This window comes from Colobus angolensis, unplaced genomic scaffold (assembly GCF_000951035.1).
Source record: "Colobus angolensis palliatus isolate OR3802 unplaced genomic scaffold, Cang.pa_1.0 Scaffold31, whole genome shotgun sequence".
Taxonomy (NCBI): domain Eukaryota; kingdom Metazoa; phylum Chordata; class Mammalia; order Primates; family Cercopithecidae; genus Colobus; species Colobus angolensis.
This window is the reverse complement of record NW_012116377.1, coordinates 11,283,483-11,306,436: the sequence shown is the minus strand read 5'-3', so window position 1 is coordinate 11,306,436 and position 22,954 is coordinate 11,283,483. Positions and strand designations below refer to the sequence as shown.

General features: G+C 40.4%; 1 protein-coding gene across 5 annotated transcripts in view; it reads left to right on the top strand.

The window, feature by feature from the left end:
- CD86 (CD86 molecule) overlaps positions 1-22,584 on the top strand; it is a 63,075-nt gene extending 40,491 nt beyond the window's left edge. For 3 of the 5 annotated variants that reach the window (XM_011950820.1, XM_011950824.1, XM_011950822.1), the window contains 5 exons: positions 4,580-4,915; positions 7,279-7,581; positions 10,347-10,490; positions 19,512-19,557; positions 20,885-22,584. In XM_011950820.1, coding sequence (XP_011806210.1) covers positions 4,580-4,915; positions 7,279-7,581; positions 10,347-10,490; positions 19,512-19,557; positions 20,885-20,981 — 926 coding nt within the window. In that variant the 3' untranslated portion in view covers positions 20,982-22,584. The remainder of the gene's footprint in view (positions 1-4,579; positions 4,916-7,278; positions 7,582-10,346; positions 10,491-19,511; positions 19,558-20,884) is intronic. The other 2 variants (XM_011950825.1, XM_011950823.1) reach the window with 2 other exon arrangements.
- The last annotated feature ends 370 nt before the right edge of the window (positions 22,585-22,954 follow it).

The window sequence follows — 22,954 nt, the reverse complement described above, 5'->3', positions numbered from 1 at the left end:
GCTTGTCTGGGAACCATTCCCAGACAGGGAAGCATTCCTTGAGATAGAAGAGAGGAAGGCTGAAGGGGAGGAACAGAGTACCTGTTGCAATCTATATAGAGACATCCAGCAGGAAGTTGGATACAGGTATCTGAAACTCTAGTGAAAGTTATGGGTTGGCAATAAGCACCTGGATGCTATTAGCTTGTACTTGACAGTTGAATCCATGGGGCTAGAGGAGAAAAACCAGGGAAAGTATGGAGAATAAGACCAAGAACATGCACTCAAGGTTACCGAAATTAAAGAGTGATTTGAGAAAATTAATGAGGAAAACAGAGATTAGGAAAGAATAGAGGATTTCAACAAGGAGAGATGCCAACACTGTTACATTTGACACAGCGGTCAAATGAGTTGAGGTCTGAAAAGAGCTCAAGACTTGGCCATGGTGTGAAGTCAGCAACAATCTTTGTCAGGGCATTTCAGTAGAGAGGTGGGGATGGGAGGTTGGGAGTGAAGGCGGCAATTGCTGCTTACTCTTTCAGGGAGTTTGACTCCAAGGGAAAGAGAAACTAAAAGCAGTAGCAGAAGGTTTGTGTTTGAAGTAACGGTGGTGAACCAGGCAAACAGCCCGGAGGCCGAGTGAAGTGAGACTGGACACTGCAGATTTGGAATGTCACCAGTCTGCAAAACTGAATAATTTCCTCTAGAACTGCTCAATTGCCCAGTTGTAAGAACAGATATGTAGACCAAAAGTAGAGTGTCCCCAGGGTAAATTTTATAGAGACAAAGGGGTGTGTTTATTGAAGTTGTGGCAAGGAATAATTACAAAGATATACTATTGTTGCATTGTCCAATATAATAACCACTAGCCATATGTAACTACTTAAATTTCAATTAATTAAAATTAAATAAGATTAAAAATTCAGCTTCTCAGTCATACTAGCTACGTATCAAATGCTCAATAGCCACAAGGGCTGGTGGCTATCATATTGTTCAGCACAGAGACAGAGCATTTCCATTATCACTAAGAGCTCTTGTGGAAAACACTGCACTACAGGGTCTGGATAAAGCTGAGGTGTTGATGAAGTTGAACAACAGATGTAGAAGGAGTAAGCAAGAGCAAAACCTGGATGAATAGGAGGTTGTGGACAGAGATTAGCATATTGAGATTAAGATTCTAGGGACTGAGCTGCTCCAGGTGAAAAGATTCAGGGTTATGTCATAAGACGGTGGGGGGCAGCTGCTGAAATAGTCTGTGGGTGAAGACCTGTGGAGTTGACAAGATCAAACAAATTTGAGGCAAGTTTGTTAGACTCATTCATAAAGAAGTCACCTAAATTGTTAGCAAGACCTTGCATCTAATGCCAAAATCCTCATTGAGCAAGGTGGTAGTGATTTAGTAGCTAAAAGCAATGAGAGAGTCAGACACCTCAAAAGGGAAGGGTGTTACTCAAAGGCCCCATGAAGTGTGATAAAACAAACAGTAGCTGGGGCAGGAGCAAGTGGCTTCCTTTGGGTGAAGCCAGATTTCACTGAAATAATAACCTCAGGGGAAACAGTCAATGAAGGGGTTAAAGTTGTGGGAAAGTTTCCTTGTAGTAATTAATGGAATGAGGCGTCCAAAGGGCCAAGTAAAACTTTGGAGGAAGTTTAGTAAAAGAAGGAAACATTTTTAGTACAGATAAGCATAGGAACATAAAGAAGAGATAATTCTTAAATATATAAGGTATGCATTTGGATATAGTAGCCAGGGAAGACTGAAGTCCCAGTGGGGTGAGAGACTTCATAAGGTTAGCAAATTACAGTTTTTGAGTGGCATTCCAACAGTAGAGTATATTGCTCAGGAAGTCCTTAATTATCCTTTGAAACAAATTCCTTCAGCTGATTACGAAGGCATCTAACTGGATTGAGTGACTTGTTCCTGACATCATAGCAACCCGTAACTAGACTTCAACCATTCCTCTACCCAAGTGCTGGGAAAGGGAGAGATTCTCAATGCTTACCCACCTATGGAGTCCCAGTAAGTCCAGTTGCTAGGTGGCTTGAGGTCTGGGGTCATAAAATGGAAGGTCTAACACCATTTGGTGATCACAGACCTTGAGTTAAACTTTCCCCATTTAGTCAGCAAAAGGATTAGCAGCATCCCCATGCCTAACTGTGTGTGAGATCATGGAAGCCAGTGGTTGGTGAGGCGCTATGGAGTATATATTGCAAAATACTTTCAGTTCCACTCAGAATGGTTTTCAGAGTGATTTCCACCCTACGGGGAGGAGAGGGAGTCTGGGGAGGGAGGGATGGAAAAAATTATTTCCTGTCATTTTCTGTGATCCACTCTGGAGACAGAGGCAGAGATTCTCTACAGCAGCTGCTCAAACTTTAGCTCTTGTTAAAATGGAGGTTCTGAATCAGTAGGTCTTGGGTGGGGCCAGAGATTCCGTGTTTCAGACCAGCCCACAGGTGACGTGAATCTCATTGGTCCGTACATCACACTTTCAGTTGCTAGGTGAAGAAGGGAGCTACTTGATAAGTGGAAGAGAAAGTCGTTGTAATCTTTGGGAAGAGGGGCTTGGGTCAGCGGAGTTAGACTGGTCTGTGAGTGGAGAGAATGGATGGGAAGGAAAGAAGATACTGTGAGGCTCTACAGAAAAAAAAAAAAAAAGTCAATCAGGAAGACAGAAGCAGCTAAAGACGAAGTCATTTCCAGGCCCAGAAGGCACAACTAACAGCTGAGTAATAACATAACATTGACTGTTAACTGGCAGAATTTTTAACTGTGTGTTTAGTTTCTCCATCAGGTCATCTGTCAATTAACAGTCAATGTTATGGTTTTAGAGTAAAACCAGACAGTGCTAAAAGCTTTTACAGTAGGTGGCACTCTTGCATTACATTAAGAGCTCATCAAAGAAGACGCAGAAGCCTCAGGTTTGCCTTGTAAGGTGATTAATAAACACACTAAATCTTCCTTAGGTCTCCCTTTCACTGTCAGGGTACCCATATAGATTTTCTCTCCTCCCTCCACTACAGGTACGCATCCTCTACAGGTGGTGCATTTGTTACCTCAAGTACTTCATGGAGTCCTAGTGAGTGTAATGCAACAGGCAGTGATTCACATTTGTGCAAACTCCCACTGATGCCTGCCGTCTGCTTCCCTTAGAGTTCAAATCCACCACCAGCCCCTTGATTATGTGTCCTCACTGGGCCATTCTGTACACAGTTTAGTTTGACAAGTGCATGTCACTGTTATTTGTCCCTCTTTCAAGAGAAAGCACATCAATGTAATTACTCCCCCACTAAGAACTCTTCAAATGAGACTCCTCTCCTCTCTCTCATCAACCCATCTTCTCCATTTCCTCCTCAGTGTCAACATCCCTTCACATAAATCCTGAATGATGAAGTTTTATTTAGAACTTACACTAACTTCCTCTCCAAGGTAGCATCTAACTTAATATTAAGTAAGAAATAGCCTTCCCACTCTCCACCCCCATACTTCTCATCCACCACTGCTTACTTTTTTTTTTTTGCCAAGTCTCAAGTAATTCTGTAACCTAGAAAAGGTCCTACACAAACCCTGTGATCATTCACATTTAAGTAGTTGGGTGGCCCACATCCTTCCCACAAACCCCAAAGTGCCCTCAAGGACTAAAGCCTTTCTCTGAACTCTTCCAGATTGATCTCTATGGTTGTAAAATTGTCCAGGGTCAGTGCATCCTGGGAGCAGCAAGCCTGTGGTGCCTGGGGTTTCCCCAATACTCCCAAAGCACATCCTCACCTGCCCATCTATGATTCACTTCCAGCATTTCATTCATGTGCCTTAAATGGTCATTGACCACCACAATCCCAAAACAACCATCAAATTTGCCCACTTCTCTTTCTGATCTCTGAAAGAGCTTAGAGAGGTCACTGAAAATAAAGACCTTGGTTCACTATTGAAGTCATTTCTAAAGCATTTGACATCCTTGGAAATGCTGGCCATGGGAGCAGTAGTCATAGGGGAAGTTCTATAAAGGGAGCTATTTGAATTTCAAAGATGTTACTCAATGTGATTCCCCAACTAATGAAGTATAATAAAGGGGGGCTATAATTTATTGCCATTATCAGCAATCTTTTCACCATAGCAGACCAAGGAATATGTGGATAGGGAGGGGAGGGGAAAGCTTTTGGTGATGGTGTAGAAGTTATGGAACCTGTAACAGCTATGGTGATGAGAACTAAAATTCAGGTTATAGAAAGGTAACTGGTGGGTGAATGGGTTGTCTACCTCTGCTGGTTTTTCCCTGTCCTGCGATTTAAATTCACAGAACCACAGTACTAGAAAGACCCTTAGAACATTTAGTCAGCCACTTCATTAATCAGATGAGGAAACTGAGGCTCATAAAGATTGCAGTTTGTACAAGGCCACACATTTAGTCAGCAGTGAAGCAAGGACAAAGGTCCTAATCTCCAGAGACCAAGCATTTGTGCACAGTTCCAGAGCTTAATATCTAATTCTTCAGCATGATTACTGATAAGGTAGTATCTGGGTATTGTATAAAGAGAAATGGAGGTTTTCTTCCTCTTTCCTCTAATTTCTCCCTCCCTAATCCTTAACCTTCCTTTTTAGGTGCTGCTCCCCTGAAGATTCAAGCTTATTTCAATGAGACTGCAGACCTGCCATGCCAGTTTGCAAACTCTCAAAACCGAAGCCTGAGTGAGCTAGTAGTATTTTGGCAGAACCAGGAAAACTTGGTTCTGAATGAGGTATACTTAGGCAGAGAGAAATTTGACAGCGTTCATTCCAAGTATATGGGCCGCACAAGTTTTGATGCGGAGAGTTGGACCCTGAGACTTCACAACCTTCAGATCAAGGACAAGGGCTTGTATCAATGTATCATCCATCACAAAAGGCCCACAGGAATGATCCGCATCCACCAGATGAATTCTGAACTGTCAGTGCTTGGTATGTGGTCAATGGTGTGTGTTCAGATTCTTAGCTTTCTGAGATGAGACTGCAGATGAGTTAGAGAAACATTGGAGGAGGACTTGAGGAGCCCAGGGGAAAAAGGGGGTCTATAGAGAGAAGGCAGAGGACAGCCACTTCTGGGAAGTATATTTGGGGAGTGTAGAGTCTGGGAGTAGGGAACTGAAAGTCTTCTGTACTTTTTATAGTCTGCTTCTGAAGGATCAGTAAAAATCTGCTTTGGGGAAAAAATAGAGCTAATTGAACAAACATAATATGGCTAATTACCCATGGTAAAAACCATAGGTAATTTGGCCATTACAAAGTTTACATAACCATAAAGGCCTCAGATGTCTCACAATTCATTTTTTCCTTGGGTCCAAGATTTTTCACCTACCAAATCTTTACCTGGAGCTCCTAGCAAAGGGGACAGCTGACACATTTGGGTTTTCCCTTCAGCCTCCTCTAGGTTGCTTATGAGTTGTTTGCTGCCACAACCATAAGCCTGGTAGACAGAAGGGACAAAAGCCCAACAAACATAACCCACAAACTTACAAACCAGCTCCTCCACTTCACCAGACCTCAGAAGGCCTAAATGCCACTACAGATATTTTAGAAACTATCACACAGTAAAATTATTTTTTGTTTGTTTTGGTATACTGTCTACTGATTTTATAGATCATGTATAGATCAGGTAACCGCCACAAGACATAGAGCATTTCTATCACCCCAAAAATTTCCCTCAGGCTATCCCTTTATAGAGTCATACTCTGTCTGCACTCATAACCCTTGTTAGGCATCCTATAGTTTTGTCTTTTTGACAATGTCACATAAGTGGAGCCATACAGTATATAACCTTTTAAGACTGGCTTCTTGTGTTTAGCATGCCTTTGAGATTCACCCAGGTTATTGCACATATCAAGCTTGTCCCTTTTTATCGCTGAGTAGCATTTTATTATTTATCCATTCAACTCAGCAAAAGACATTGGGTTGTTTCTAGTTTGGGGCTCGTATGAATAGAGCTGCTGTAAACATTCATGTACAGGTTTTTGTGTGAACAAAAGGTCTCAGTTCTCTAGAGGAAATACCCAGGTGTGGTATTACTGGATTTTTGATGATTATGTTAATTTTTGATGAAACTTAGAAAGGCAGATCAACACCTATTCTAAAATCATAGAGTAAAACAGAAGCAAAAGTAAAAATAGAATGGACAGCTGCTCCCTTTGAACCCTGTGTGATTAAAACTAGGCTGCAGGGCTTTGGGAGCAGTTAACCAAGTGCTAAATCCGTGTTTTCAAAATGTGGCCAGGTACCACTGGAAATGTTTTTGGTGGGACACAGACAGACAAGCATTTTGAAAAGCCATGTTGTATTTGTTTTAATGTATATTAGAAAAACTCTAACTTACGAAACATGTGATTTCACAGATGTTGTTAATAAAGCTAAATAACAGTCTGGCAATTCACCTTCTACAGACCACATAAAGTCCAAGAAGAGTGCTCAAAATAGTACACTGATACAGCAAAACTTATAAAGATGACACGCAAATGACAGACTTTTTAGTCAGAATACACTAAATTATAAATCAGTTTGTAGAACCTGCAAACTACCTAGTAACTATAAAAGAACAAGAGATTTTTTCTGACAGAAGGCACATGACACAGATCTAGGGGCTCCATGCCAGTGATCCTGAACAGCCAGAAAAGTGTGAATGGCAAACAAAGGCAAGAGAAACACTGTGTTTATTAAGATCATGTATTTTTCCCTAAAATAGCTGGATTTGGCCTTCATCTTAGAGTATGTTATGAAGACACTTTGATGCTCATGCCAAAAATCAGTGTTCTGAATTTCAAATTCCAAAATGCCCACCCACTCACTTACCACAAGCCTGCTTGGGTTCCTGAAAGATATGACCCAGGGCGTCTCAGCACCATGAACTCTGTCAGTTCCTGGTGAGACTTCAGCTCAATCCCTTTCTGCTCTCTTAGTCTGGTGAGCTGGAATGTGTCCCATGGGACACCTGGGCCCTAAAGTCAGACCACTTCTCCTTCCAAAGACTTTACTCCCTGGAAATAGTGGCTTCATTGTAAATATGTGGGGACTCAATTACAGCCCTCCTGTCACTTAGCACCCCCTTGATTTGGATAAGCAGGAAATAAGCATGGCCCCAAACTCTGTTGTTGAAAAATATACATGAAGTCATTATGTGGCACTCACCTTGGGCCAAGGGCCACATTTTAGACACCCTGAGGCTCCCAGGTATGCCCCAATGAGCCCCAGATCAAGCACCCAGTTATTTGCTATTCCCTCCTAGATGCATCTAAACTTAGACTGATTTTTTTGTATCTCTCTTATGCTTTCAGCTAACTTCAGTCAACCTGAAATAGTCCCAATATCTAATATAACAGAAAATGTGTACATAAATTTGACCTGCTCATCTATACACGGTTACCCAGAACCTAAGAAGATGAGTGTTTTGCTAAGAACCAAGAATTCAACTATCGAGTATGATGGTGTTATGCAGAAATCTCAAGATAATGTCACAGAACTGTACGACGTTTCCATCAGCTTGTCTGTTTCATTCCCTGATGTTACGAGCAACATGACCATCTTCTGTGTTCTGGAAACTGACAAGACGCAGCTTTTATCCTCACCTTTCTCTATAGGTAAAGATGTTTTCCAAGACTATTTCTTTCAGCAGGTATTATACACAAATGCTTAAGGCAGATTATCCAACATCCCCGACTTGCTAGGAAACCTCCATCTGGGCCATGTTATGACGCTGTTAGGAAGGACCCAGATGGAGGGCTCCTGCTTCGCCTGAGTGATGCAGGGTCCAGGAGGCTATGAGCCTGTGCTGCACTTGAAGAAATAGGCTTTTAGCCCTGAAACTGACTCAATATCCTGGTTTACCTTTGGATGGAGGATTCTGAAGTTTTGATTAAAAAATGCAGGTTTCCTCCAGGCTAGAATTCTTTCTTTGATTAAAACACATACATGCGCTTGCACACACACACATCATGCATACACGCACACATACAAATGGTACTTATTGTGAGTGTAGAACCATTTGGAACATTATTGGTTGCAGGAGTGAAAACGAAAAGATATGACACCCCCTCGGCCCTTAAGGACCTTCCAATGGAATCATAACCCTGTAATGTGCACACATGAAAAACAGGATTTTTAAAAGGTCGAATTGGAATCCAAATTTCATTCCATGGAAATATGTGACTAGATTTAAAACAAAAGTGACTGGTAATGAGTTTTATGGGCATTCAGAGGTAGGCAAGATCCCTGAGGGTCAGGGAATGGTTCCTAAAGGAAGGGGTACCTGGTAACACGTAAAATAAATTATTGGGGTTAATACATGTGGTGAGGAGGGGAGGGCATTCTGGATGACAGGTTCCCAAAACTATGGTGACTTCCTTAGCAGAAAAAACTTGAGACAGAATCTGGGCTCAGCAGGTGAGAGGACCACAATGGATCAGCTGTATCTGACATAAGGCAGGAGGTATGTCAAAGAAAGCCTTGGAGGCAGAAATGCTTGTGTGTTCGGAAGTATTCTTCAGGGACCAGTTCAGCGGAGGAAAGGACTGAAACTAAGCAGTAGGCACTAACAGGAGCCTGACATTTTAAAGTCCTGGTTTTACCCAGGAGGGCATGTGTCTATATTTGACGCCTCTTTTAAGGATCTGTAACTGCAAGATTCCCTCCTGGAATAAAGGTGGCCTGCACCTACCCTGTCCCATCACTGCCTGTGCTGACCTTGACCCCCCACATCTGCCTTCTTCTTTCCTTGACCCCTTCTCCAGCGATGACTCCTTGGCTTGCCCCCTCCAGTGACACCCATCCACTCCTTGCTCCATTCCCTGGCTTTGTCACCTCCTTTCTCCCAGTGTCTTGTTGTTCAGACATAACTTGGTCTGTGAACAGCCCCTGGGGCCAGTCCCTCATGAACCAACTTTACAACTGGGCCAATGTCATCTCCTGCTACTGACTTCTTTCTACTCAGATACTTCAGCCTCTGAGAGTGCAGTAAATGGTGGAGCCACTCATCCTGTCCCAGTTGCTTCTCCTGTATCCTCTCTTGGCCAGATAGAAGCCTCTCCAAGCTATGCCTGGAGTTCAGTACCCCTTTCAAGGCATAGTTAGTTTGACTGGTGGCCACCAACATCTTGTGGCCACCAACATCACCATATACGACATGCCCCAGAGCCCTCTGTTACGGCTCCCATAGTCTACAAACTAACAGGGGCTTGCCGCCAATACAAACTCATCATGGCTCACCTTCCTGCTGCTTCTCAACTACTGTTCTGCCAAAACTTCCACAGGTACCCCCATCTTCAGAAATGTTTCAGCTCTAGCTGCCTCAGGAAGATGGCGCTTGCCTGTCTGGGTTTCCCATTCTATCGCTTGATCAGAGATAGGTTAGACCCTGAGTCAAGGGATCTTTTTTGCATATTAAAAGGTAGCAGCCTCCAAGTTAGTAAGTATAACCCCACACCCCCTTAACTGGGAGTGCCAAACTGGCTCAAGTGGGATAGACTGAGACAGACTCAAAAGGGGTTAAATATGGCCTGCAATGTCAACAACTCCTTAACATCTCAGAAACAGGGCATGTGTCCACAAATTATAGCTAAGCTAATAGATCAGCTGGTCCTAGTTTTCCTGAAATTTGGAATTAACTACCAGAACTGTTCCCAAAAATGTCTTTAAAGTGGGCGACTCAGTTCTAAGTTTTCCCCACAAAGCCTGTTTTCCAACTCCCCAGAAACTTAGGAGTTCTCATGTAAGGAAGTAGGTCCTGAAGGTGTGAAGTTTCCTCAAGGCATGAAGAAACATCAAAGGATTTTTAGTAGATGAGATATGCTGAAAGCCATGCAGAGGAAACCTGCTGTGATCTCAGTAGGAAAAAACTAAACAAACAAGCAAGCAAAGACTAGAGGTAGGGGCCTGTGTGGAGGCTGTTCCATTTGTCCAAGTGAGAGGTGTCTGGAGATTATAGTGGACAGAAGAATCATCACAAGAGGAACTTCAGGGCCTGAGAACTGACTGCAGAGGGGGGTGGGGTAGCAGGCACGGCACAAATGACTGCATGTGCAGAGCCTCAGCACAGACACCTCACTCAGATTCCAGAATCATGGGTCAGGCTGACCCTCTTCTTCCCGATCATGGTCGATGTTATCCCCACCTCCAGGAAGGCAGGACGCTCAGTCCAGGCATTTGGCCAGAGGCATGGGCTTGATTCTTAGGTCCCTGCTGAGGCCCTGAGACTGGGACTTTCTATGGCCTCCTGTTGTGGATTTCAGGCTTCTCTGGCCTTAGAGCCCTAGGGAGAGCCTGGCAGGTAAATAAAGAGAAGAGCAGCTAGCAGAAACCTTTTGTAAATGACTCTCCTGGCTGATTGAAAATCTGTGGTCATTTGTAGAGCTTGAGGACCCTCAGCCTCCCCCAGACCACATCCGTTGGATTACAGCTGTACTTCCAACAGTTATTATATGTGTGATGGTTTTCTGTCTAATTCTATGGAAATGGAAGAAGAAGAAGCAGCCTCACAACTCTTATAAACGTGGTGAGTCAGTCCTTGTCCTCCCCACAGACTGCCACTTTGCACCTACTTCCCAATCGGCTGGCTGCCTTCTGGAGCTTGTTGTCTGAGCCTAGACTGGCAAAAAGTCAGGAAGCTGTTGGGAAAAAAGGTTTTCCCTTGGAGTTTTGAGCCTATACAAACTGGCAGCAGCTGATAATGTTGCTCTTGGACTTCAAAGAAAGGCAACACTTCTAACCTCAGGTTTACAAATGTACTTCTGGTTTCCAGAGAAAACTGATTACTTGCTTTATCTACCTCACTTCATGAGGTTACTGTGACATATACATAAAGTAAAATGGTGAAACCATTCTTAAATGTTAAAGGTTATGGACCTGGTTGTGTTCAAGCAGGTATGTTTGCTAAATGACCACAAAAATCAGCTTCTCGTCTCTAAAAAAATCTAGGTTTCTTATTAAATAAGTTAGATGAATTATTGCCCATTGACCTATAACAAACAATATTAACTTTTACTAATTTCTAAGTAATACATATCCATTATCATATATACCAAAAATAAAATCATCTATTATTCCAGTAGTAAGAAAAAATGATTACACAAACATTTTTGGTGCCTATCTTTAAGATTTTTCTATGTATCAATCTATGTTGTTTTCCATAATCAGGATTATCACAAGTGTTATTTTTCACAATTTGGATAATAAATGTACTGTGTTTTAACTTTGTTATACTAAATGTAGCAAGACAATTTTCAATGCCATAAATATCATTCTACAGCATCATTTTAAACTGCTGCAAGATATTCCCTTATGTGGATACACCTTAATTTATTTATTTAACCAACCTCATTTTTTGGACACTTGAGTTAGTCCAAAAGTTTTGTTATTATAAACATCCTCCCCACTGACTTCTGTTATAAAAATGTTTAATGGGGACAAAACGGTCCCTAACTTTATAATAATGCCATGCCTTTTTGTAGTTTGGGCTGGTTTGAAGATAAAATTGGATCGCAGTAATTGCCTCCAGTAGTAATTAGTTTGGTGCTAATAATTAAGGTAACCTTCTTACTCACTTATGGTAGAAAGCACAAGATGAGTATTGCCTCTGGCAAGCATCTTGTTTTTCAGTATACTGATTTTAAAATCTATCTAGAAAATAGATGGATGACATTAGCAGTCATTCATTGCATCCTGCTGTACTTTAAAAATAAGAAATTGGGGAGCAATGATCAAATTTAAATAAATTAATACAAAGCATGTGGCAAAGCCATTCAAACTGCCAATGTATGGAGTGTGCTGAGAGATTTCTATGATATAAAAGTATAAAATTCATAGCACAGATGTAAAGACATATCATGCTTGTCCAGGCTTTGACTTTTCAAGGTAAGAGTTTTGAGCTTCACTTTCTTTCAATCTCATTGCCATTTAGAATTAGTCAAATATGAAGAAGCAACTTACATCTTGGGAGTAAGCTGTTTCCTAAATGTTTCTTCACCTTACAATGATCAGCTTACAAATGAAACAAAGAAGGGAAAGAGAAAAAGATCAAGGATGTTTCTTCCCCCATGAGGCAATGAGAAAAAAATCAGGAGAGTAGATAGGGGAGATAAAGAGGATATGTGTGTTCACATGAGAGAAGTTAGAAGGTGGTTAAATAAGCTCTGTAGGTACAGATGAGATGGTCAGATTGGGTTGAGTGGTACATATATGACCCCCAAGAATGTAATGAAGAATATTGGTAAGAAAAAGTTATTTGTTCAGACAGTCATCCATGTCAGTGAGTTTGATCAAAGAGAGAAGCCTTGCTATCACTGTAGGGAGGGACATGCAACAGGTATAACTATGCCATTACAGATATGAGATATTTGTAAATTTGGATTTTGTAACTTCAGCAATATCTACCCTTGCTTTGTGGGTACTCCTGGCATTGGCTATGTGATAGGCAAAATAATGCCCCCCACAAGATGTCCATCTCCTATACTCCAGAACCTGTAATATGTTATCTTACATGGCAAAGGAACTTCACATAGGTGATTAAGGCACCAAGCTTGAGATGGTGAGATTAGCCTGGATTATCCAGGTGGGCCCAATGTAATCACAGGAGTCAGAGAATCTTTCCTAAATGGGATAGAGAAATGAACTGGAGGAAGGAGGAGAGATCTGAAGCTTGAGAAGCTCAACCCAGCATTTCTAGCTCAACCCAGCATTTCTAGGAGGAAGCCATGAGCCAAGGAATGTAGGTAGCTTCTAGAAGCTGGAAGTGGCTCTCAGTTGACAGCCAGCCATTAAGGAAATTAGGATCTCAGTTCTGCAACTATAAGGAGCTGAATTCTGCCAAGAGACCAATGTGGAAACAGCAGATCCCTTCACAGAGACACAAGCTTACTGATAACTGGTAGGAATTTTTCCAAAAGTGGAGCTTCCTCCTACTCCAGTATTAATCCCTTTCTCGGAGGAGACAGCCCTCAAACTAACTTGGCACCAAAAGTCCTGTCCAATGTTTTCTCATTATAGTTTTTCTATGTCTCAACTGTACATATTTACCCTGTTTAGGCTGTTGAAATGAATAAAAGGGAAATGCCATAGTTATTCTAGCCAGTTTCCAACCTCTCTTCTCTTTTTTTGTTTTGTCAAATAGGGCAGATAAGGCATGAGAATTTCTAACTACGAATTACTGTCTTTTCTGAAACAGAAATCACCCTATCAGCTTACCCATTGGGAGAAAGACAAAAATGAACTGTTTCTGAAAACAGTTGTTTCATATATTTTGTCTGCTTTCTAGTTGTTTATGGAAAGAGGGCAATTCCTATAGCAGTGAATCTTTTGTTGGAGGAAGCCGAAGTCTATTTGATCAAACCCTGAAATTTTACTTCCTCATTTGGGTCTTGTGTGACTGAAATCTGTATATAATGCCCTAGCAACAGTTTTTACAACTTGCCTCCCTAGAACAAACCTAGGAGTCTCAGCTCTTTCAGGTATGATTTCTTAAATGTACAGTGTCTTTTTCAAAACAAATTATTATTATTATTATTTATTCATTTTTTTGTGAGACAGAGCCTCATTCTGTCACCAGGCTAGAGTACAGTGGCACGATCTCAGCTCACTGCAGCCTCTGCCTCCCAGGTTCAAGCGATTCTCCTGCCTCAGCCTCCCAAGTAGCTGGGACTACAGGCGTGTGCCACCACACCCAGCTAATTTTTGTATTTTTAGTAGAGACGGGGTTTCACCATGTTGGCCAAGATCGTCTCGATCCGTTTTTAACCAACATTTAAACAGAAATATTCACAGGCTTAAAAACTGAAAGTTAGTGATATCATCACATTTTCCCTTCTTAATGCTAAATTTGTAATCAAATTTAAAAATTTAGAATCTACCTTTTAATTATCTGCTTTCATTTTTTTGATAGTGGCTTTTTTTGATATGATGACTATTTTGTCATGGGTATAAAAGGATAATTTATTTTGTGTTAGTCTGAAGACATCTGAAATACTGTATTCAACTATAAGTACCATTTTTTTACATTTATAAGATTATTTTTCAACATTTTTATTTCAATAGTTTTTTGGGAACTATTGAACTAAACTAGGTGATTTTTGGTTACATGGTTAAGTTATTTAGTAGTGATTTCTGAGATTTTGGTGCCACCCATCACCCGAGCAGTGTACACTGCACCAGTGTGTAGTTTTTTATCCCTCACCCCTCCCACTCTTTCCTCTGAGTCCCCAAAGTCCATTATATTATTCTTATGTCTTTGCATCCTCATAACTTAGCTCCCACTTACAAGTGAAAACATACAATGTTTGCTTTTCCCTTCTTGAGTTACTTCACTTAGAATAATGGTCTCTGGTTCCATCCAAGTTGCTGCAAATGCCATTATTTTGGTTTTTTTATGGCTGAGTAATATTCCATGAGGTATATATGCCATATTTTCTTTATCCACTCATTGGTTGATGGACATTTAGGTTGGTTCCTTATTTTTGGAATTGCAAATTGTGCTGCCATAAACATGCGTGTGCATGTGTCTTTTTCATATAATGAATTCTTTTCCTTTAGGTAGATACCCAGTAGTAGGATTGCTGAATCAAATAGTAGAGTTCTACTTTTAGTTCTTTAAGGAATCTCCACACTGTTTTCCGTAGTTTTTGTACTAGTTTACATTCCCACCAGCACTGTAAACATGTTCCCTTTTCACCACATCCATGCCAACATCTATCATTTTTTTATTTTTCAATAATGGCCATTCTTGCAGGAGTAAGGTGGTATCTCCTGGTGGTTTTAATTTGCATTTCCCTGATAGTTAGTGATATTGAACTTTTCTTCATGTTTGTTGGCCATTTGTATATTTTCTTTTGAGAACTGTCTATTCATGTCCTTATAAACACCATTATTTTTAAGAAGAAACTTTACAAAAGTAAAACATAGCCAGATTTATAAAGCATCTGGGAGCTCAGTCAAATAAGAAATAGCTCAAGTAACTGAGGATGCTTCACCTGAAAGAAGGCCTAGAGAGAACAGAGATGCTGTCTTCAAATATCTGAAGAGCTGCCATAGGATGCAAAGATTGAGCTTAATGGCATGACTCTGAAGGGCATCTCAATGAATGAAGGTTATGAGAGGGTGTAAGGAATTAAGAGAGACTTTTCTAACAATTAAAAGGTCTTTTAGGCCAGGAGTGATGGCTCACGCCTGTAATCCTGGCACTTTTGGAGGCCAAGGCGGGCAGATCACCTTAGGTCAGGAGTTCGAGACCCACCCGGCCAACATGGTGAAACCCCATCTCTACTAAACATACAAAAATTAGCTGGGTGTGGTGGTGGCCACCTGTAATCTCAGCTACTTGGGAGGCTGAGACAGGAGAATCGCTTGAACCTGGGAGGCAGAGGTTGCAGTGAGCCAAGATCACACCACTGCACTCCAGCCTGGGTGACAGAAGAACAAGATTCCATCTTAAAAAATATAAATAAGTAAATAAATAGTCTTTAAAATTTTACAGAATAGACTTCTGCTTCCTCCAACAAAAGATTAACTGCTATAAGAATTGCCCTCTTTCCATAAAACACTAGAAACAGACAAAATATATGAAACAACTGTTTTCAGAAATCATTTGACAGAGAGCAGAAAACTGTAGTCCTTGAGTGAAGGAAAGAAAAAATGAGATAAGCCCTATGATTGCTCCAGTTTACTGCCTGGAGTCAGTGTCCAGGCTGCTCTGAAGGCAGGGGAGCCCTGATACTGAACTAGGAAAGACATTGCAAGAAAAGAAAACTACAAACATCTCTTGTGAAATGCTTAACAAAATTAGCAACTAAAATCTAGTAGTATGTTAAAAGTATAATACATCATGATCAAGTGGGGTTTATTCAAGAAACACAGGTAAGCTCAACATTCAAAAATCAGGCAATAACCTTTACTACATAAATCAACTAAAAAGAAAAACGTATGATCATGTCAATGGATACCGGAAAAGCTTTTGACAAAATTAATGCCCATTCACAGTTTTAAATGGAAAGAAAAACTCTCATAAAAATAGGAATGCAAGATGACTTCCTCAACCTGACAAAGGACATCTACCAAAAATTCTTCTGTTAACATAATATTTCATGATAACAGACTGATTGCTTTTACCCTAAGATGGGGTATAAGGGAAAGATGTCCACTCTCTCTACTTTTGTTCAACATTGTCCTGGAGGTCATAGCCAGATAAACAAGACTAGAAAAAGAAATAAAAGACATACAGATTGGAAAGGAAGTAAAACGGTCTTTTTACACAGATAATGATCATGCTTGTAGAAAATCCTGAGGAAGCTATCAAAAACCTATTAAAACTGATAAGTGAGTGTAGCAGAGGCACAGGATACAAAGTCAATACACAAAATCAATTATTTCTATATACTAACAACAAGCAATTGTACATTGAAAAAAATTAATAGCATTTACAGTAGCATCAAATAATATTAAAAACTTGGAAATAAATTTAACAAAACAAGTACAAGTCCTATATGCTGAAAACTATACAATAAAACTATACTATTACTACTGAAGAAATTAAAGTAAACCAAAATAAATGGAGACATAGGCCATGTTTATAAATCAGAAGACTAGATGTTGTTAAGATATCAGTTCTCTCCAAGTTGATCTATGAATTAAATGTAATCACAATCAAAATCCTCGTAAGCTCTTTAACAGATATTAAAAATCTTACTCTAAAAGTTATAGGGAAATGCAAAGAACCTACAATTGCCAAAACAATTCTGAAAAATAAGAACAAAGGTTAAAAATACAAAATTAGCTGGGTGTGGTGGTGCATGCCTGTAATCCCAGCTACTCCGGAGGCTGAGGCAGGAGAATGGCTTGAACCCAGGAGGCAGAGGTTGCTGTGAGCTGAGATCGCGCCACTGCACTTCAGCCTGGGCAACAAGAGCGAAACTCCGTCTCAAATAAAAAGAAAAAAAAAAAAAGGTGGACTTAACCTACCTAATTTCAATATTTACTATATAGTAATAGTAATTAAGACAGTGTGATATTGGTAAAGGGACAGACGTATCAGTCAATGGAACAAAACAGAGAGTCAAAAATAGATTCACACTGTTGACAAAGGTACCAAGGTAATTCCATGCAGATAGTCTTTTCAACAAATAGTGTTGGGACAATTAGATATCCACAAAGAAAAAGTATGAGCCTAGACACACACAAAGTAACTTAAATATTAAGAATTAAAATGAAAAGACTTCTGAAAGAAAACAGAGGAGAAAATCTTTGTGACCTTAAGTTAGGCAAGTCTTCTTACATAAGACACAGAAAGCAAAAACCGTATCATAAACAGATAAAATGGTTGTCATCAATATTGAAAACTTTTGTTCTTTGACTTTATTTAAAAAAGGAAAAGTCACTGGGCGCGGTGGCTCATGCCTGTAATCCCAGCACTTTGGGAGGCCGAGGCGGGCAGATCACAAGGTCAGGAGATTGAGACAATCCTGTCTAACACAGTGAAACCCCGTCTCTACTAAAAATACAAAAACTTAGCCGGGCGTGGTGGTGGGCGCCTGTAGTCCCAGCTACTCGGGAGGCTGAGGCGGGAGAATGGCGTGAACCTGGGAGGCGGAGCTTGCAGTGAGCCAAGATCGCGCCACTGCAGTCCAGCCTGGGCGAAAGAGCGAGACTCCGTCTCAACCAAAAAAAAAAAAAAAAAGGAAACGTCAAACCACAGACAGGGAGAAAATGTTTGTTTGCAAAATATATATCTGATAAAGGACTTGTATGCAGAATATGTAATTACATATTGCCACTCATTAGTAAGACAATCCATTTAATAAAAGGCACGACATGAGAGACTTGAACAGATACATAACAGAAGAAGATATACAAATGGCTGATGAGCACAGTCACAACATCATTAGTCATCAGGGAAGTACAAATTAAAACTATAATAAGATACCACTGCACACCCTCTAGAATGGTCTGATAAACATCAAGTGTCTGAAACTCTCATGTACTGCTATACAACCCAAAATCCCAGACTTTTACCAAACAGAAATTTTAAAAATATATAAAAGCTCATACACAAATGTTCATAGCAGCTTTCTTCATAATACCAAACCTGGCATCCTAAATTTACATCAGTTGGTGAATGCATAAACAAATGGTGGTATATTTATACAATGAAATACTGCAAAGCTATAGAAAGGAATGGACTGCTAACAATGCACAAGAACATACATACATTTCAAAAGCATTATGCTAAGTGAAACAATCCAGGCACAAGAAGAATACACATTATACAATTTCATTTATATGAAATTCAAGAAAAAGCAAAACTATTGTAAGTAGATTCATGGTTATCCATGGGATGGGGGAAAGGAATCAGCTGAAAAGGAGTAGAAGGGAACTATTTTGGCTTACGGAAATGTTCTTGATCTTGATTGTGGTTACAGTCTTGGTGGTGGTTACGTGACTATATATATTCGTTAAAATCACCAAACTCTATACTGAAAATGATTGGAAATGATTGGGTTTTATTATTTATTAATTATACCTCCATAAAGCAGATTGTTTTTATCTTTTATTTTTATTTTATTTCAATAGATTTTGGGGAACAGGTGGGTTTTCATTACATGGATAAGTTCTTTAGTGGTGATTTCTGAGATTTTGATGCACCTGGCACCCGAGCAATGTCTACTGTACCCAATGTGTAGTCTTTTATCCCTTATCTGCCTCTCACTCTTCCCCCCGAGTACCCAAAGTCCGTTATACCATTCTTCTGACTTTTGTGGCCTCATAAAAGCTGATTGTTTTTAAATACACACATACACACATAAAAGAGAACTTCCAATGACAGGAAGTGTTTAAGAATACTCTATTTAGTAAAGACAGAATCACAAAACCAACAGAGGTATTGTTGAGTGGATTCTTGTGGTCTATAAATACCTCCATGGACACTCAGGTTAGCAACCTGTTGGGCTTTAAGTGGGACAATCGCATCATCACAACAGTCAGCCTAGAGAAGTTTACATCCCAAGTTGTGTCAGTATCAAGTCCCTATCAATAGCAACTCAGGCTTTGTGAGGTCTAGCTGGCTAGAAATTTCTCACTTGGGCTTGTCCGTGCAACATTGTATAATATTCTTAGCACCATCTGGCTAGTCCATTTAGGCATCAGCATCTTCAAGACTTCTTTTCCTCCTCCTTCTAAACCTCGCTTTCAGAAAAGGATTAGAAACTCTTCCAATCACAAAATGATTGCTAAAACTAAATATATTACCCCTCCCAATGGTATTTTTTGGTTAGCCAGGATAGAGCTACAAGCGAAAAATATATTTCCAGTGTTACAATTTAAGGCACAGTGAGCAAGGGAAGGCATATACTTTTTGAATGCAAGAAACTTCTTCCCAATGCCCCTGAAACTGCATCATTTAAATAACTGTCTCTTGCATATAAAAAGTCACAACAATTTCTCTCTGAGTCCCAGAACTTTGAAGCCTTTTCAAACTTTCCTTCTTTTGGTGTCTATGAGGAATACATTTTTGAAGATTGGTCTTGGTGTCTTTCAGGAACCAACACAATGGAGAGGGAAGAGAGTGAACAGACCAAAAAAAGGTAAATCCTGACCCTGAGACATTGATGAGAGAGGTATAATCCCCAGAGTGCCTGTTACTTGAATAGGCTTATGCCTAAAGCATGTTGAGACTTCAACAAACTTGAACTAATAAAGAGGGAGAGGAAAATAAGACTAGTTAAGACCTAGAAGAAAATAACCTGTTAATGGATGACAGGGTATCCAATGCACAATGCCCAGAAAGCATGACAAGCTCCGTCATGGTCAAGCAAAAGTCAATACCAAAGATTTCAGAGGTGGCAAACCTGGGCTGCAGTAACCCCAGTACCTAGCACAGTGCCTAGATTAGTGGGCATCCTACATGTGTGGAATGAAAAAATGAAGAAGTGGGGAATGATAACATGTTTGCTTCAGCCTGAGCATCTTAGTATTTGCTATGACCCTGTTTAGATGTTCGTCTGCCACTTCTTTACCTCATTCTTCAGATCTTGCCTCAAGCAGCACTTTCTTAAAAACCCTTTCCCAAACTAGAAAATGTCCATTTGTTACAGTGTCATATGGATCCCTTGGCTTTTTCTTAATAACACCAGATTATGCTTACATATTTGTGTAATTATCTTATTAAACTCTATAAACTAGACTAAACTAAATTCTATGAAGAGCAGAGACCATACCAGTTAAGCTCATCATTGTGCTGCTAGCACTTAGCATGATGCCTGGCATATAGCAGGTTCTCAATAAATGCTTATCGAAAGAATGATTGATGCATGATGAATACATAAAAGCTCTTGGCGATCAGTCCTTTCACAACATGAAAGATAGTCTTTACCTCTAGCCCTCCTGAGAAATTAAACTCTCAGGAATATTAAGACTCTGACTGCATACCCATAGGATCAAAGCAACCCTCAGTAACAAGCCTGGTTTCAGAGACAGGGTCATAACCCCCAGGGTGCACAGACAACCAAGAGTGCCCAGCAATAATCCAGATATACCAGCCACTGTGATTCTAGCAACAAGACTAATAATTCCGGGCACCCTTGGACAATGAGAAAGGGTGCTGAAATCCTGTCTACCCTGTCAGATTCAGTTTCAGAAATGGTCTGGAAGAGCCTGAAGAGAGCAGGCAGCAGAGAATCAGCAGAGGGCATGGGAAGGGCCAGGCAGAAATAAAGGGTAGTTGTTGATGCATAGACAACAGTGTAGACCATGGTTCTTTTCTCTTGCCTTCTCCACCTTTCTCTTCAATAGTTTGTTTCTCCTCATTGCTGTTCCAATGGCAACCTCTATTGTGCCCTATCATTGAAATCTAGAAAAAGAAAGTAGCTCAACTGTGAAATATCACCTAATCTTTTCTTCTATTTTTTCCAGAGAAAAAATTAATGTACCTGAAAGATCTGAAGAAGCCCAGTGTGTTTTTAAAAGTTTGAAGACACCTTCATGCGACAAAAGTGATACACGTTTTTAATTAAAGAGTAAAGCCCATACAAGTATTCATTCTTTCTACCCATTCCTTTGTAAGTTTCTGGGCAACCTTTTTTATTTCTTCCAGAAGGCAAAAAGACATTACCATCAGTAATAAGGGGGTCCAGGACTTCCTCTAAGTGGAATAGCCTCCCTGTAACTCCAACTCTGCTCAGTATGCCAAGAGCAGACTAATTCTCTTATTGCTTCTTTTCACTTCAGAGCACACTTATGGGCCAAGCCCAGCTTAATGGTTCATGACGTGGAAATAAAATTTAGGACCAATACCTCCTCCAGATCAGATTCTTCTCTTAATTTCATAGATTGTATTTTTTTAAATAGAACTCTCAATTTCTGGAAAACTGCCTTTTATCTGCCCAGATTTCTAAGCTGGTGCCCCAATGAATCTTGTGTACCTGTGACTAAACAACTACCTCCTCAGTCTTGGTGGGAGTTATGTATTTATGACCTTATAGTGTTAATATTTTGAAACATAGAGATCTATGTACTGTAATAGTGTGATTACTATGCTCTAGAGAAAAGTCTACCCCTGCTAAGGAGTTCTCATCCCTCTGTCAGGGTCAGTAAGGAAAACGGTGGCCTAGGGTACAGGCAACAATGAGCAGACCAACCTAAATTTGGGGAAATTAGGAGAGGCAGAGACAGAACCTGGAGCCACTTCTATCTGGGCTGTTGGCTAATACTGAGGAGGCTTGCCCTGCCCAACAAGCCCTAGTGGAGAGAACCGAATAAACACGAAAGTGCTGGAGCTTGTGAACCCTGTTTTTCTTGAAGAACTGACAAGTGAGACGGCCTGGGGAAGCTGTGAAAGAACCAAAGAGATCACAATACTTAAAAGAGAGAGAGAAAAAAAGAGAGATCTTGATCCACAGAAATACATGATATGTCTGGTCTGTCCACCCCATCAACAAGTCTTGAAACAAGCAACAGATGAACAGTCTGTCCAAATGGACTTAAGATAGACAGCAGTTTCCCTGGTATTCAGGGAGGGGTTTTGGTGATGCCCAAGTTATTGGGATGTCATCTTCCTGGAAGCAGAGCTGGGGAGGGAGAGCCATCATCTTGATAATGGGATGAATGGAAGGAGGCTTAGGACTTTCCACTCCTGGCTGAGAGAAGAAGAGCTGTAATGGAATTAGGAAGACCAAGATGGAGATCACCCAGGGGCTTACTTAGCCTACAGATGTCCTACAGGCACATGGGCTGGCCCAGCATAGAGCTAGCAAATTTGAGTTGGATGATTGTTTTTGCTCAAGGCAACCAGAGGAAAATTGCATACAGAGACAGATATACCGGGAGAAATGACTTTGGAAACCTGGCTCTAAGGTGGGATCAGTAAGGGATGGGGCAGTCTCCGTCCAAACCTAAAGAGAACTCTGGGAGGGGCTGAGCCACAAAAATGTTCCTTTACTTTATGTAAACAACCTTCAAGGGTTGTAGACTGCCATGCTAGATAAGCTTGTCCATGTAATATTCCCATGTGTGTACCCTGCCCCTGCCTTGATTAGACTCCTAGCACCTGGCTAGTTTCTAACATGTTTTGTGCAGCACAGTTTTTAATAAATGCTTGTTACATTCATTTAAAAGTCTACATTTTCTGCTTTGGCTTCAAGAGTACTACTCAACCCTTGTGGTCTGATATTCCCCACTCTGTCCTCTGAATGTACTTCCTTTCTCTTTACACCTTCTCTTTGCTAGAAGCCTCTGACGCATCCTATATCTTCTCCTCCTCCCTTTCCACTACCATTACATGAGAAAGGAGGCTTGTATACTTCTATATGTTTATCTCAGTAATGAGTCAGAAAAGAATCAAGTAAGAATGGTTGTTTTTGAGGACAACTAAGAAATCTGGAATAAGGAAGGGAAGCTTACTTTTGAGTTTGTAACCTGTAATGTGTAACTTTTAAATTATATGCTTATATGTACATTAAACAAAAGTTTAATGTAAAAATATTC